At 43.9% G+C, this 16,884-nt stretch overlaps 2 protein-coding genes across 21 annotated transcripts in view; one reads left to right on the top strand and one right to left on the bottom strand.

The window, feature by feature from the left end:
- DLG2 (discs large MAGUK scaffold protein 2) overlaps window positions 1-16,884 on the top strand; it is a 2,103,224-nt gene that overhangs the window by 1,756,925 nt on the left and 329,415 nt on the right. The window lies entirely within an intron of this gene.
- LOC141584799 (syncytin-1-like) lies at window positions 8,233-16,414 on the bottom strand. The gene is made up of 2 exons (XM_074400384.1): window positions 16,287-16,414; window positions 8,233-10,608 (listed from the first exon to the last, which is right to left on the bottom strand). The coding sequence occupies exon 2, from the start codon at window positions 10,601-10,603 to the stop codon at window positions 8,876-8,878; it is 1,728 nt and encodes a 575-aa protein (XP_074256485.1). The 5' UTR covers window positions 10,604-10,608; window positions 16,287-16,414; the 3' UTR covers window positions 8,233-8,875.

Raw genomic sequence — 16,884 nt, forward strand, 5'->3', positions numbered from 1 at the left:
CCTGTGTAAATGGAAAATTTTTTCTGATGCTTACAATATCCACTTGGGACTGATAGTGAAAGACTGAGCACAGCCTTGGCTACTTTTGTGAAGTCTTAATATATGCTTGAGAGAACAAAAGAAAGTGATGAAGGAGAGGTAATTCCAGAGGATGGTCAATCTTTCTCACTCTTGATCATATGGAATTAGTCTTTTCAGGAGAGTTTTGAAATGATTCTATTGCGGCTTCTAGTTCTCTCAAATGTCCAGAAGCATTTTACGAAATCAATAATGCTTAGAGTTAAGGCTATATTCATGTAGTCTGCCTAACACTTCCCACAAAAGGCCACATTCAAGATGGCAGCTCCAGTAGAGAGAACTCTACCCTTCGAGGTGGCAAAGTTGGTTGCCACCTTCCAGGGTCCTCCCTGTCTGCTATATTATTATTCTTGCTTGACTTTCTTTTCTAGTTTATCTTCTTTTCACTAGTAGACACTGAAATTGGCCATCAAATCCTTGGTGAGCTGATTAATAATTCCTCGTTAGATGAACAGGAGTCTTTGTGAACCCTAAGGCTTCCTCAGAATAGAGAAGGAGAGTCATCAAGCACATAAAATTGTAGTCACCCTCAATAATAGTTTATGAGGACAGCAATTTGTGCCACATCCTGGGAAAGCAAGAAGACTAAAACAGTGACCAGGACTGCCTTTAGGGGGCTTACAGTCTAGTTATTGATATCTATTCATTAAAAAGATAAATAGAAAAAGAAAGCAAATCACAGAACATCATGTGTTAGTATATGATCGTTCTTTAAAACAATGACTAAACATGTATGTTTTTGCACTTATGTATATTCACTCACTGACAGGAACCAGGCACTATCCTAGACATTGGAAATGTAGCTGGGGATGTATAAATATGTGTAGAAAAAGTGTATAGAGTTCATTTGTCTAGTTTATTATCAGTGATTACCTGAAGGTTAGGATAGAAAGATGTTCACAATTTACCTGCTCTTCTTTTGTATTATTTTAGTTGTTTAAAATGAGTTTGCGTTACTTACCTTAAAAATGGTAAAAGAGTAAAGGAGGACCAAAATTCATGTAACGCTACCAGGTTGCAGGGTGAATGGCCAAGTAAGTGTCATAGACCATCATGGTTACAGAAAGTCTGGGAAGGTAAACCTGACCTGGACATGAGAGAAGGCAAGACTTCAGAGAATCCAGGAAAACAGGGAGTAAAACAAGGAGGAAGAAGTTAGGCCCAAGGGAACGATATTGGGATATGGATGGACATGAAGCTTCTGGCAGCAGCAGAGGGTTTGCTTAGGAGAGGAGCGGTGTAGTACAGGACACTGAACACTAGCGTTCTCATCTGTACTCTACTACAAATGCCCCGGGTGACCTTGGAAAATAAGTTCATTCCCTGGGCCTCACTTTTTCCACCAGTGATAGGGGAGGACTAGACAGAGTCCACTCTAATGCTCCCTCATATCAGAGAAATCTCAGGTCTTAAAAAGACTAGAGAGGGTTGTGGTAAAAGGTGCATTGTGAAAGGCTTAAATATAAGGCTAAGAAATTTGCACATAATTTGAAAGCAGTGAGGAACACAGATGAATATGAGCATCTGTGGCATGTATAAAATGTGAAAAGCTGGCCGGGCGCGGTGGCTCAAGCCTGTAATCCCAGCACTTTGGGAGGCCGAGGCGGGTGGATCACGAGGTCAAGAGATCGAGACCATCCTGGTCAACATAGTGAAACCCCGTCTCTACTAAAAATACAAAAAATTAGCTGGGCATGGTGGTGCATGCCTGTAATCCCAGCTACTCAGGAGGCTGAGGCAGGAGAACTGCCTGAACCCAGGAGGCGGAGGTTGCAGTGAGCCGAGATCGCGCCATTGCACTCCAGCCTGGGTAACAAGAGCAAAACTCCGTCTCAAAAAAAAAAAAAAAAAAAAAAAATGTGAAAAGCTGTATTTAGAGAAAAGTAGAATGGTTGTCATATACAAGATGACTATCAAGGTATTTAGAGTAGATAAAACAGAGAGAGGGAGGATGGGAGAGAGACAGATTAGAGGAAAAGCTAACATTAATTAGAAGTCTACTACATGGTAAGAAAGTATAATCCATAGATGCTAATAAAAATTAGAGGTTAAAGTTTATTGGAAAAATGATATTTAGATGGTCTCAAAAAAAAACTACCTTACAGATTGTTATTTGCAAAAGAGCAAGGTGCCTTTTGAATGAAGAGATCTGGTGGTCCATATATTTTAGGCCTCCTGCTATGACATAGTAAGAAATACACAGCATTACACCCTGGATTTTGCTAAAAATGTTTCACCTGATTCTGATAGGAAAGAAACAATAAAACAAATTCAAAATACAGAGCAGTCTTTAAGCATCTGACTGAAATTTGAAAAAGAAAATGAGTGAATTCCATTTAAGAAAAAAATGTAGGTAATGTTCTAGACTAATAATGACTAAAGACATAATAACAACCAAATGTGGCCTGGCGCAGTGGCTTATGCCTGTAATCCCAGCACTTTAGGGGGCCAAAGTAGGCAGATCATGAGGTCAGGAGTTCAAGACCAGCCTGGCCAACATAGTGAACCTGTCTCTAATAAAAATACAAAAAATTAGCTGGGTGTGGTGGCGGGCCCCTGAAATTCCAGCTACTCGGGAGGCTGAGGCAGAATGATCGTTTGAACTTGGGAGGTGCAGTTTGCAGTGAGCCGAGGTCGCGCCATTCCACTCCAGCCAGGGCAACAGTGCAAAACTCCATCTCAAAAAAAAACCTAAATGCAATGCATAAAACTTGGTCAGATCCTAGATTTCAGGAAAAAAGTCCTTACAAGACATTTGGAGGATAACAGGAAATTTGAATAGGTACAACATATTAAATGGTATAGAAATACTAGTTTTGTTGGTTTTCTCTGGAGTAATGACATTGCAGTTATACCGAAAATATCTTTACACTGAGAAGATGCCTTCCTGATATGTTAGGCTAAAAGTGGAATGATGTCTGCAATGTATTTCAAATGGTTCAGAAAAAGTGTGTGTGTGTGTGTGTGTGTGTGTGTGTGTGTGTGTGTGTCTTCTGATGGCAGATAGGTAGGTAGGTGGAGAGAGAGTAAAGGAGGAAGGGAGGCAGAACAAATGTCCCGAAATGTTAAGAACTGTTGAATCTTTATTAGTTTTTATTATAATATTCTTCAAGTTTTCTATAATTTGAAAATTTTCAAAGTAAACAGGAAATGTGGCCTGTTTCAGTAGCTCAGATCAATGCTTAGAACTAGCATAGTAAATTAGAAGGAAACAAAAGCAAAAGATATTTTGAAGAGAAATCGTTTAATAAATATTATTTCTCATTCACAGTGGTGAATACAAGTTGATTATCAAGCATCTCTCTTTATTCAGATCTCCTCCTCTTGATTTAACTGATTGCAATTGGGAAGATTTTGATTTCCCAAACAGATTTGACTGATTGCAGTTGGGAAGATCTGATGGAAGTAATTGGGAAGAGGGGACTTAAGAGTTCTTGACACAGTTTGCCTAAACTCACAAAACCTGCTTCGTGGGAGCTTTTAGGCAATGAGATGATGACCTTATTTTTAGGTGAGAAACAAGTCAAAGAAATGCTAAGATGTAATTATGGGCAACAGCCAGATGCCAAGATACACATAAGCCCAAACACAAAATAATGTCATTATCTTGAGGGACTATGATGAAAAAACCATCAGGCAAGTCCTGCATGTAGCAGCCAGAGTTTTTTTGCATTAACAGATTTTGACGAATGTTAGTTCCATTAGTATTTTATTCTTTTCATCTCAAGCCTTTCTGATGTTTTAGGAGTGAAGTATTTGACAGATATGTCACTGGAGGCATTATTCCTGCCTTTAAAGTAGATTTCAAAACTAATGAACAAGACTAACTGTGTAGAAGAAACAAGGAAACAAGAACCTTTTTCACCTGCATTACAATCTCACTCACTCAGGTTAGTTTACATAAACCAAACCAAATCACTGAATATTATGGGCTACGTAGAAATAAACATCTTTTTTTGCTTTCAAATCTGTATGCTGTTTAGACGAATCTCTAGTTAATAGACTTTGACCCAGAACTTAGCCAGCTGCACTTGTTTGAATGAAATAATAAAGTTCACTGGGAATTAGGGTGTTTATGTGAAAAATGGTATTTCTTTTTGCAGGTGCTCTTGCAGTTTTGGGAGGACAGTTTTGACTATGCCTGTTTGTGGCACAGTTTGCAAAACATTTAATGCACGTGATCCTTCTACAATTAATATCAATGCTGACTCCTGACTTGGACATTTTAACAACAAAAAATAGCATCCGCCCCTTACAAATAGACATATTTTCATACCCAGTTGAGAACTACTGTTAGATTCTAAGTCACTTATGGCTGAACCATTGCTTTCTTCACTAATGCATCCCCAAAAAACAGCACAGTGACTGGGACAAAGAAGGCGTTCAGTAAATATTTATTGAATGGATTAATGCAAAATTTGAAAATTTGATTACTCTAGGACTCAGTTTTTCTATAAATATTACTTTATTTTTAATTTGCTTACATAGCCCTTTTTATCTTTTGTTGTTAAGGTAACACAAACCTCAAAGTCAGTAGTTAAAACTTTTTTGTATGACTTTTAAAATTGTCATGGCACTGTATGTTCCCTTAAAAATATTCATATACTATTAAAGTCTATAAAATGAAATGTAACCTATTCTCTCCTCTTCAGCATCTCTCCCCATCCCTACCACAATGCCATAACCCCTCAAAGCCTCCATTATCATTTCACTGTGTAATCTTGCAGGCATTCTCTAAAAGATCATTCATCCTTTTCTTTTGTTGAAACAAATGGAGTTATATATACATATAGTTCTACAATTTGCTTTTCATTAATTTAGCAATTGATCATGGATTTTTTTTCAGTTTCAGAATATTAGACATATATGCTGTTGCATAGTATTCTATTATATGAATAGTCATTATTTAGTTAATCAATTTATTATTGATAGTGTTTTAACAGTAGATTAAATATTGGTATCTTAATATCTGAAACCCAGAAATCACACAAAAAAATAAGTTTAAAAAAAGAATAGTAGAACACTTGCAATTAGTCCACTGATTTCAAATAAGAGAGCATGTTAAACAAATTCAGAAGGTTTTTTTCTTATTACCATTCATCAGAGAAAGGATCTTAGCTTCAAATTTAACCCTAACCGAAGGGAACCCATCAGCCAAGGGAACCCATCAGCCTAGCAGCGCACACACCTCTCATCTCAGGATAGAACACTTGGTGAGTGAGGTGAGAAGCCACAAAGCAGATCTTGAAGGCTAGGAATTTAGCCTCCCAGCCCAGAGTCTGTCACTGCCTGAACAGTTTAGAGGTTTGGATGATGTGGAGGTGGTTGCTTAATAATGTTTGCAAGGACACTGAGACATATTCATTGCTTCAAGGAGCATATAGGTTGCTCTACATTTTTTTTTTTAAGTAGCCAGGCATAATGGCGCATGTCATGTCCCTGTACTCTAGCCTGAGCGGCAAAGTAAGGCCCTGTCTCAAAATAAATAAATAAAATAAGTAAATAAATAAATTTCTAGAAATAAATAAATGATCCCCAAAGACGCTGATTCAGTGAGTTCAGTTTAATCAACCATTCTCTCCTAGAGGGCAAATGCCTTCTGAAAACGATTCTAATTAGTACCTGGCTCATAACAATTATACAATAACTGGTTGTCATATGTTCATGATTTAAATAAAGCTACGTAATTTAATAGTTATAACCATTCATTCGTTTAAGGAATATTGTTGAATACCTATATAATGTATTCAGCACTAAAAGTACAGAGGTAAAAGAGACAGTCAAGGTCCCTACTTACAGGAAGCTTTTCTTGGGGTGGGTGAGATAATAAACAAACGAACATGTGGGCCTAAATGCTGTAAGAAAGTAAAACCGGGTGAGTTAGAGATAGGCTGGGGAGGCTACTTTAACTGTGATCTTCAGCAGGGAGCTCTTTGAGGAATTGGCATTTGAGCTGACACGTATGAAAATAAGGTGTCAAAGATGAGAAAAGCTAGGTAAGAGCACTCTAGTCAAAGGGACCACTGGCGCAAATGCCCTAAGATTGGAGGAAACTTGAACTAATGCGAAACAGAATGAAGGCCCTGGAGGCCAGCAACAGTAAAGAAAACAGGGTCGAATAAGATGGAATAAGAGGGATAGGCAGACGTAAAGGGAAGGAGTTTGAATCTTATTCAAAGCCTAACAAGGAGCCAAAAGAAAGATTTTTGCAGAGGAGAGGCATGATCTGATCATGTAGTTTGAGATCATTCTGGCTGCTGAGTCAAAAAGCGACAGCGGAGGGTGGAAGGAGTGGGCCGCAGTGAGAATGGAGCCACCCGCCAAGGCTATTGTAGTAGTCTCAGGGAAAATGAGAGTTTGGCCTAGAGGGCTGGGGTAGAGTTGCAGAAAAGTGGACGAAATCGTATAAGGCTACGAGCTAAAGGATTGCCTGGAGAGGTGGGAAGGGAAGAAATGAATGGAGGTTCTTGATTCAGCGGTTTGAGTGGAGAACGGTGGTAGTACTATTTGCTGAAAATGAGAAAACTCTCGAGAAATATGGGAGAAATTTTGAGCTTGACTTTGAGCTCGATGAGTTTGAAAAGTCATACGTCTATCTGCGGATGTCAAGTAAGCAGATTTACAAGACTTGAGTTAAGGTAAAAATCAGGGCTTGGAGATACTAGTATCATCTTGTATTTGTATACTATTTTTGTAAGGTTTCAAATATTTTTGCTTATAGATTCTCACAAAGATAGGTATCTTTTTACTTAAAATGCATAAATTCTAGAAGTTACTTACTGTCTTTTGGCCTTCAGTAAGCTGGGTTTGGAAAGCCAAATTAAACTTAATTATTTTCATTTAAAGATTCCAAAATAATCATCCCTCTAGGGGAAATGACCTGGTTAGCCAAAACATTTTTAAAGGTCTAAGTTTTTTTTTTTGTTTGTTTGTTTGTTTTTTTAACTGTAAGCCTATTTTGCATCAGGAAGCCAAATTTAAAGGAAAGTTAATGTTTAACTGCTAAGATGCATAAATATTCAATATCGGTTTTTCACTTTGCCTCTGCTCCAGGATTCTAGTCTTGAGCTGTAATGCATCTAATGTCAGGAATGTTACCACTCTCCACAAATACAACAGCCTCCAGGAGGAGAAGGGAACTTAATTAGGCATTTCTACTTCAAAATACAATTTATAGTTAATTCACTCTGAAACATGCTGGAGGGTGTTTGAAGAGTTTAATGCATAATGATCTATTTGTCTCAAATTGTCAACAAAATACATATTGAGCATAGAATAAATTTGTTTATTAAGCATTAAAAGGGACCTCTGAGATGTAGTATGAGGCTCTCTTTCTAGATAAAGAAACTGAGGCCCACAGAGATAAAGGGACTTCTCAAAGTCAAATAAGCTAACCACAGGACTGGAGCACAAGACTCCTAACCCTTAGGATTGTGCTTTTCTGTTTCAGAGCCTACAACCCTAGCACTTTTCCCTAGTCAACAGAGCCTTTTTTGAGATAATTTTATACCCTCCCAAGTCATTCTCTTTGTGTACATCAGGAGAGGGATCCACAATAGCTAATAGTTATGTGCCCTTACTAGATGCCAGGCACTATTCTAAGTGCTCTACATGTATTAACTGATCTAACCTTATAGCGACTCGGTGATGTGGGTGCTCCTAATATCCCCATCTTGTATATCAAGCTGCTTCTACATCTGGGTCTAATTTGACCAGAGTACTGACCAGAGGAATCTGAAATCCAAAATGATTTTGAGCAATGGTCACTTCTCCAAGCTTCAGGTAGATATTTTCCGACTGTCTGCCAAACTGTAGATATCCAACAGACATCACAAACTCAACATGTCTAAAACAAAATGCATTATCCTCTCACCCAAACCCACTCTCCATCCTGTGTTCCCTTGTTGATTAAAGTTATCATCACAAAGCCAATCATCCTAAAGCTTTTTGACACCTTTTTCATCTCCCATTTTCAATCTGCTCAACACCATAAATATTATTTAAACTCTGTTTGGCTTCCAGAAGCATTTGAGGAGGATGGCTGCATAGAACCTTGCTCTGTCCCGCAGAGCAACAAACAGGAACCCGAGCAAGCCTGTCGTGGATGAGAAAGGGATGGGACAAGAGGCGCGAAGAATGGCAGCAAGACAAAAGTTCTGATCAAGCTGCAAAGTTTATTTCAAAATGGGTTCCTTATATAGGGAGGGGAGAGGGTAGAGAGGGGAAAGGGGAAGTAGTTCTGATAGGCTGGGAGACGAGTGTTTAGCTCATGATCAGCTACCCCATTGGTGCAGCCATGCATGTTCTGTGCGTGATCAGGTCCTTTATTGGTGGCCCTGAGGCATGTCTTGCCCGTGATCAGGTCCTCCATTGGTGGCCCTGAGGCATGTCTTGCCCGTGATCAGGTCCTCCATTGGTGGCCCGCCACCACGCCCGGGGCATGCTTTTGGCGGGGAGGGCTGATGCAACCTTTTGTTCCAATAGCATCAGCTTAGCCTGGGTTCCCAACATCTCCTCCCTTTTTTTTTAAAAAAGAGGAGGCGGACCTTAACCAGCTAGGGGAGGTAGAGGCTGTGCTCCTCCTGAGCCTTAATTTTCAGGCTTACAGGTACCTTTTTGGGAGGAGAGGATTTTTCGAGTACCAACCTCTATGCAAGCCAGCTTACCTCTCAGGAGACTCGACAGTAGCCTTAGTAAGGCCTCTCCTTGCAGTGCCTTGCCTTGCACCTAGCGGTGTCCATTACCTTCGTAAAGCATAGTGTCGAGCGGTATGCTGCTCCCGTAGGAGGGGAACCGGCTACAGTTTGCCATATTCTAGATCACGCGTTGCTAGTTGGTGATAGTGGATTTGTATGGGCTTTCCCAGTAGGGAATTGAGCTGATCCCTGATTAACGCTGTTACTCGTCTTAGGATCCAAGGGGCAAAAGAGAAGAACAGGATGATAGCGAATAAGGGTCCAAGGAAGGGGAGGAGGTAAGGGAGAAGTCCATTGAGGCCGGTGAGGAAGGGATTGTCTGCAAGTGCCTTGCGTCTTTGTTCGAGGTTTTCTTGTAGATTTTTTATTTTATCTCGGACAATTTCTGACTTGTTGGCATAAAAGCAGCAACGTTCCTGTAGAGCCAAACAGATACCTCCCTGTTCTGCAGTGAGTAGGTCTAAGCCTCTTCTGTTTTGTAGGACTACTTCGGCTAGGGAATCTAGTTGGTCCTGTAAGTCATTGATGGTGCTAGACAAGGCTTGGATGTCGTTAATAAGTTGATGGGAAAGTTTTGTGTAAGATTGAACAGCCACCCCGAGTCCTGCTGTACCGGTAGCGACTGCTGTAGAGACACCCAATCCTACTAGTAGGGGAATCAGTGTAACGGCTCGTTTCTGCCGCCCTGCAATATAGTCAAAGGTAGGGATAGGGACAGGGTCATCACCAGAAATAATGTCTATATCTGGCAAGAGGGCGGCTAACACACATGACCCTGTCCAGTTTGCAGGCAGAGCAGTAAAGGCGAGGTTGTTGCCGCAAACAAAAGCTTGGCCTGGGCCAGGGCAAAGGGCCTCACTGTGGTTGGAACTACTGGAGCAGTTTACAAAGTTGGCAACGCCAACCGGAATATCAAAGCTGTTGTTTTGTGCACCTTTAAAGAAGCAAGGGTATACTTGGGAAGGCATGGGCTGGACTCTAAAGGGTAAGCTGGGGGTGCAATTATTTTGTGAGGCATTAAAACTAGATATATTGACAGGGAAGGCTAGGGGCATGGAGGTACCTTGATTTAAGCATAACCAGCAATTCTGGGCTAGGCTGGGGTTGGAGATATTGAGGGCCTGGTGGGTGGCTGACAGAATATCAAGCATTTGCGCATCAATGTCAGGTCCTCTTGGTTTTGAGCGAGCTAGGGGGTGGTAGGATAACTTAGGGAATTGGCTTTGAATAACAAGCTTTATTTGTTTTTGTACATAAAGCTCTCTCACAGCATCTTGGGGTCCGCCACCGTCGGAGACGTGAATAGGGGCTTGCTGATTCCAACAAACCGATTTTCCAATCGTGCCATCGCATCCGGCCTGGAGGACCCCATGAGGTTGTAGGCCGCTGGTGACAGGATTGGTTTCTGAGGTGCTCATTGTTCTTTGTAGAATGGCAGTAAAATAAGTATTATTGTCAAGAGTACACTGTGAGAAACTAGAATAGCAGGAGGAGTGCATCTGGGGTTCAATGTTGCCTCTGCACTCGCTTGGGCACGGGCCTGGGCGGCCATTAATGACCGGTATACTAGGAGGCTTGCGCACACAAAGCCACTTAGGTGAAGATACTCCATTCCAATTGGTGTCATAGGTAAGATAGGCATTTTTGTCCCCACAATCTGTTACCTGAGTGTAAGTTGGGGTGGCGTAATTATTGGTCTGAGTCCCCCCTTTACAGTCACATGGCGCTCCAAAGAGGGCAGTGTAAATGTCTTCGGATGGCTTTCCAAGTCCTCCCTTTGTGACTGGGCAGAGGCGTGGGTGCAGTAGGAGGATGAGGATGCAGAGCATTCTTTCTGGAAGAAGAGAAAAAGAGCTCCTCAGGGCGAGTTTTCTGACCCTGGGGCTGTATTTGGATTAGTTGGCCCATTACACAAGGGGGCTGAATCATTGACGTGTCTAATTAGTCGCTCAGGGAGCCAGCGGGGGCCATCCTCCTTTTGATCGTATATGCAGGCTGAGCCTCGCCCCCATATGAGAACAGGGTCAGGGCCTTTCCAAACACTGGTGAGAGGGTCACGCCACATAACCGTAGCATGCTGCTGAGAAGTTTGGGGATGCCATAGACGGTCAGCTGCCGAGCGACCTTGACTGTCAAGCTGTAGAAAATTTAGTTGAAATAGGGCATGACTAAGAAGGTTTCTGGGTTGTTGCATAGAAAACCCAAGGGGGGAGCGGGCTAAGCGACTTAGGGCATTTTTTAATGTTTGATGAGCTCGTTCAACTACTCCTTGACCCTGGGGGTTGTACGGTATACCAGTAACATGTTTGATTTGGAGTTTTTGGCAAAAGTCTTGGAAGTTTTTTCCAGTATATCCTGGGCCATTGTCTGTTTTAATGGTGTGCGGTTTTCCTATGGTAGCAAGACAGTGGATAACATGAGAGATAACATTTTTTGATGCTTCACCTGTTTGGGGAGTGGCTAAGATAAAACCACTAAATGTGTCAACAGTAACATGAACAAACCTCTGTTTTCCAAAAGGAGTAAAATGAGTGACATCCATTTGCCAAATGGCATTGGGGACTAAACCACGGGGGTTCACGCCAAGATGGGGTACAGGGGTGGCTACGACACATTGTTTGCAAGCTTTTACAATATCTCTGGCTTGTTCTCTAGTAATTTTATAGAGTAATCGTAGGGTGTGTGCATTGAGGTGATGTAGGGTGTGAGCTTGAGTAGCCTCATGTATTGGGTCACTTATAATGGGGAAAATCTGTGTGGCAGCATCAGCTAAGGCATTGCCTTCAGCCAGGGGTCCTGGAAGATTTAGGTGGGCCCGAAGATGTCCGATAAAGAAAGGGTGTTGTCTGTTTAAAATTAGCTGTTGCAGTTTAGAAAATAAGGGGGTAGCATTGGTTGAAGATTTGATAAAGGGAACTGTCTCTAAAAGAGGGACTGATTGAGCAATATACGCACTGTCAGTGTACAAGTTAAACGGTTGGTGGGCTAGAACTGTGAACACCTGGAGAATAGCATAGAGTTCAACAAGTTGAGCTGACAGGTAGGGGGATTTTATTGAGATGGGTTGATTATTAATAATATATGCAGCAATTCCGTTTGAGGATCCATCAGTGAAAACTAGCGTGGCTTGAGGAATTGGGGCAGATTTTGTGATCTTGGGGAATATGAACTGGTGAAGCTTGGCAAATTGGATAACAGGGTCACTGGGGTAATGATTGTCTATGTCTCCTGTGAAGGAGGATAATGCAATGGCCCATTCGTCAGAGGTTTGCAGGAGCCAGGTTAATTGATCCTGGGTGTATGGAATGATTATAGAGTGGGGGTCCCTGCCAAACAGTTGGCGGCCAGTGTACCGACCCTTAATAATTAACATGGCGAGGAGCGAAGGGTAGGTGAGTAAGACCTTTGATGGGGAGGCAGGTAGATGGAGCCAAAGGAGGGGGCTTCCGTATTTAGTAGGGTCTGTACCGTTTGGTTGCCAAAACACCGCGGTGGGTGTATGGGGAGTTGGGAGCAAGAGGAGTACTAGGGGAAGGTTATACGAAATTTGGTGAACACTTTGATTTTGGATAGCCTTGTTGATGAGGGCTAGAGATTGCTTTGCCTCTGGGGTCAGTGCTTGAACCGATAAAGGATTTGGATCGCCTTTTAGAATATTGTTAAGGGGAACAAGGGCACTGGTGGGCAATTTTAAATAGGGTCGAAGCCACTGAATGTCCCCGAGTAATTTTTGGAAATCGTTAAGGGTTTTTAAGTGATCAGTTTTTAAGCAGACTTGGGGAGTAAATACTTGCTGATGGTGTAACTCAAATCCTAAATAAGAAAATGGCTCAGACACTTGTACCTTGTCTGGAGCAATTTTTAGTCCATATGAGGTAAGACAGGATATAATGTGAGCATAGCAGGCCTTGGCTGCCTCGGCGCTATCACAAGCAAGAAGGATGTCATCCATATAATGGAGGATATAGGCCTCTGGCCACTGGGATCTTACTGGGGCAATGGCGGCAGCAACAAATTTTTGGCACAGTGTGGGACTGTTGGCCATGCCCTGTGGCAGAACCTTCCACTGATAACGAGGCATAGGACTTTGGAAGTTGATTTGAGGGACGCTAAAGGCAAAGTAAGGTCTGTCTTCAGGGTGTAAGGGGATGGTAAAGAAACAATCCTTAAGGTCAATAACAATTTTGTGATAGTTTAGGGGAATGGCTACAGGAGAAGGAAGACCAGGCTGAAGGGCTCCCATGGGGACCATTACCTTATTAACGGCTCTTAGATCCTGTAAAAGACGCCAGCTACCTGATTTTTTCTTAATGATAAATATAGGAGTGTTCCATGGAGAATTTGTGGGCTTAATATGTCCTGCTGCGAGCTGTTCCTGTACTAACGCAATGGCAGCGAGGGTTTTCTCATATGTAAGTGGCCACTGATCAACCCACACAGGGTCTGTAATTTTCTAGGAAATTTTGTCAGCGTGGGGTACAGGAATGTCAATGGCCGCTACGGTAAATTTTGGTGGAATCCTAGGCCTGTTTTGTCTTTTTTGGGGGTAATAGTAATGGGCTGGGTGATTCCTTGATTATTTTTTCCCAACCCTTGGCCGGGGAGATACCCCTGGCTTAGCATTTGGGTCATGACAGTATCGTTGGGACTGCACATGACAAGTTTCATTTGAGAGAGGATGTCCCTTCCCCAGAGATTGACTGGCAGATTGGGGAGGACATAAGGGGTAATGTGACCATTATTGCCTTCAGAGTCCTCCCACTTAAGCATTTGAGCACTTTGTTGGGGGTTGGTGGCCTGGCCAATACCGCGCAGGTGAGTAGCAACGGTTGTTAACGGCCAGTTCCTCGGCCAGTGAGTGTAAGATATAACGGTGGCATCGGCCCCTGTATCAAGAATGCCAGAAAAGAGCTTACCATTTAATTTAAGTTTCAGGGTAGGCCGCTGTTGAGAAATTTGTTGAACCCAGTAGACATCAGAAGACCCAGGGGCACTAGCCCCGCGGTAGGGCTTATGGAAATTGGAGTTAATTTGTTGGAGGGGGAGAATGACTATTTGAGCTAGTCTGGTGCCCTTTGGGATGGTGACTAAATCTTTAGTTGTAGAGAGAATGATATGGATTTCTCCCTCAAAATCATTGTCTAATATGCCGGGCAGAACTTGGATCCCTTGGAGGGTAGAGCTGGCTCTGCCTAATATGAGGCCGAATGTCTGGGGTGGTAAGGGTCCATATATTCCAACTGGAAGTATCAGAGGGCTATTTTGGGTGGTTAGTATTGTGTCGGTGGTGGTACAGAGGTCCAGTCCTGCACTGCCCGCTGTTGCTCGCCAGAGGTCTGTGACGTAGCGGCGTGGTTGATTACTGGGAGGGCAGGGGTTGGCTGGCGGTATTGGGGGGTGAACTGTGAAGCCCCGGAGTTCATCCCGGTAGTGGGGCCCTGGGGCTGGCCCCTGTTCAAGTTTCCCTGCCTAATAATGGGTTGTCCATTAATGTCTAATCGAGAACGGCATTCTGAAGCCCAGTGAAATCCTTTTTTGCAGCGAGGACATTTTGTTGTGGGACCTAAATTTTTTATAAGGCTAGCCTGTGGGGCATTAGGTTGAGTTGGGAGTTGAGTAGGTGGTTGTATTTTTTGGGGGCAGTTTCTTGAAAGATGGCCGGGTTGGTGACAATTATAGCAAAGGCGGGCCTGGGCTCCAGGCAGTTGCGCGGGGGCAAGATTTTGGAGGGCAGCTCCTATGGCTAGGCCAACAGCATGGGCAGAGCCAATACCAGAGCAGAGGCGAACATAGTCGCAAAGCTCCTTCTGCCTAAAAGGCCGAATTGCACTTTGGCAAGCGGGGTTAGCGTTTTCATAGGCTAGGTGTTTTACAAAGGAGCTCTCACTTTCCCCGGAGCCAAAAAGGCGATCTGCCGTCTCCTGGAGGCGGCTTACAAAATCACTGTATGACTCATCGGGGCCTTGTCTAATCTTTGCAAGGGAAGTAGTAGCCGCTCCCTTTTGAGGGAGTCGCTTCCAGGCTTTTAGGCCTGCGGACTGAATCTGGGTTAAAAGCCCTGGGGGGAATTGGGCCTGTTTGTCATTGTTCTGATAAGGGCTGGCGCCCAGGAATTTTTTAAGGGTCCATCCTTTGGAGGAGGCCTTACGCGCGTTGCGCTTTGCAAACTGTTTGGAAATATCCTCATACTCAGACTTCCAAAGGATATTGTCCCCTCCGCTCAGCGCAGCACGAGACAAGAAAAACCAATCACTAGGGGTAAGCCATCTTTCACTAAGACTCTCTACAAGGGCCACGGTAAAGGGGGCAGTAGGACCATAGTTAGCAACAGCAGTTTTAATTTTTTCTATGGTCTTTAGATTTAGCCGCTTATAGGAATGGGTGTAGGTAGGCTCAGTGGGCTCTGAGCTTTCCTCCTCCTCATCCTCTGAGTCAGATTCTCCGGAGTCTGCTTCCTCCTCCTCAGGGATGGTGTGTGTGTCAGGGTGAGGAGACGCTCGGCCCGTGGTATTGGAGCTAACCTGTCCCTGACTTCTGGTAACGGGAAAAGCCATAACTCCCGCGGGAGGTAGAAGGGCCAAATCGGACAGTTTTGTGACTAAGGTTTTAACCCCATCAAGAAGAGAAACAGTCTCATCAATGGGACCGGAGGGTTTGGCTAGGGCTACACCGGGCAAGTTTGGGGCCGTGGGGGAACCAGGAACGCCTGAAGTAGGGGCATGCAAAACAGGAGCCGCAACTGCCACTGGGGGCACTGCTGTAGGAACATAGGGCGGTGGCCGGAAAGGTGGCAATGCTGGGGTGTTAGTTAATTGGGGCCAATCAGGGTTGTTATATTGGGCAGCTGCCTCTTCCAGATCTGCTTGATCGGCGGGATCTAGTTGATCATCCTGACTACCCGAGTTATGCAAGGTTTTAGAATTAGCAAGCAAGGGCAAATGTTGGGGCGGAGTATGCGCCCGAGAATGAGGACTTTGAATGGGGGGGTCCGTAAGGGTTGCAAGGTTGGGGTACAGTGAAGACTGCCCTGTATCATCTGAACCAATGTCAATTGCAACCGAGGGGCAGGTAGAAGGGGCCCTAGAGGGAGGGCGAGAGGAGGCCTTTTCAGAGGTGGTAATTGTTACAGGGGCTTGTCTAGATGGAGGTCGGGAGTGGCTAATAAGAATTTTGTGACCCTCCTTGCAGAGGCGTTGAATGTCAGGGGAGTCGCCCTGATTAGTAAGGACGTCCCTTATTAAATTATAATAATTAAAAGTGGTGATCGGAATAGTCTCAGGACCAAAAACACGGTAATAGTCGTTCAGACAATCACCAACACGTCCCCAAACACGGGAGTCAATAGACCCTTCCTGGGGGAACCATGGACATGTTTTAAAAATGAAACTAAAAAAGGAGACAAGGTCTTTCTTGCGAACCCGAATTCTACGCACCTTGAGAGATTCCTTTAACTGACTTATAAAGAGATCATTTTCACTGTGTGAAGATGCTTGTCCCATGATTGGGTCTTACCTGAGTAATGCCGCCGTCGAAATGAGGAACGAACTCCAGGAGTCGGCTCGCGGTCGGGTGGTCCGCGGTGCTCCGTGCGGGGAATCGGTTAATCGGGACGGCCGTGCAGGGAACCGGTTACAGGGGACGGCGGTCCACGGAGGCCGGCATCGAGCCCCACGTTGGGCGCCACTTGCTCTGTCCCGCAGAGCAACAAACAGGAACCCGAGCAAGCCTGTCGTGGATGAGAAAGGGATGGGACAAGAGGCGCGAAGAATGGCAGCAAGACAAAAGTTCTGATCAAGCTGCAAAGTTTATTTCAAAATGGGTTCCTTATATAGGGAGGGGAGAGGGTAGAGAGGGGAAAGGGGAAGTAGTTCTGATAGGCTGGGAGACGAGTGTTTAGCTCATGATCAGCTACCCCATTGGTGCAGCCATGCATGTTCTGTGCGTGATCAGGTCCTTTATTGGTGGCCCTGAGGCATGTCTTGCCCGTGATCAGGTCCTCCATTGGTGGCCCTGAGGCATGTCTTGCCCGTGATCAGGTCCTCCATTGGTGGCCCGCCACCACGCCCGGGGCATGCTTTTGGCGGGGAGGGCTGATGCAACCTTTTGTTCC

Source organism: Saimiri boliviensis, chromosome 6 (assembly GCF_048565385.1).
Source record: "Saimiri boliviensis isolate mSaiBol1 chromosome 6, mSaiBol1.pri, whole genome shotgun sequence".
In the NCBI taxonomy this organism is placed as follows: domain Eukaryota; kingdom Metazoa; phylum Chordata; class Mammalia; order Primates; family Cebidae; genus Saimiri; species Saimiri boliviensis.

Excerpts from the sequence above, each read along its gene's own strand:
- LOC141584799 (XM_074400384.1), bottom strand. The coding sequence starts at position 10,603 with ATGCTCTGCATCCTCATCCTCCTACTGCACCCACGCCTCTGCCCAGTC.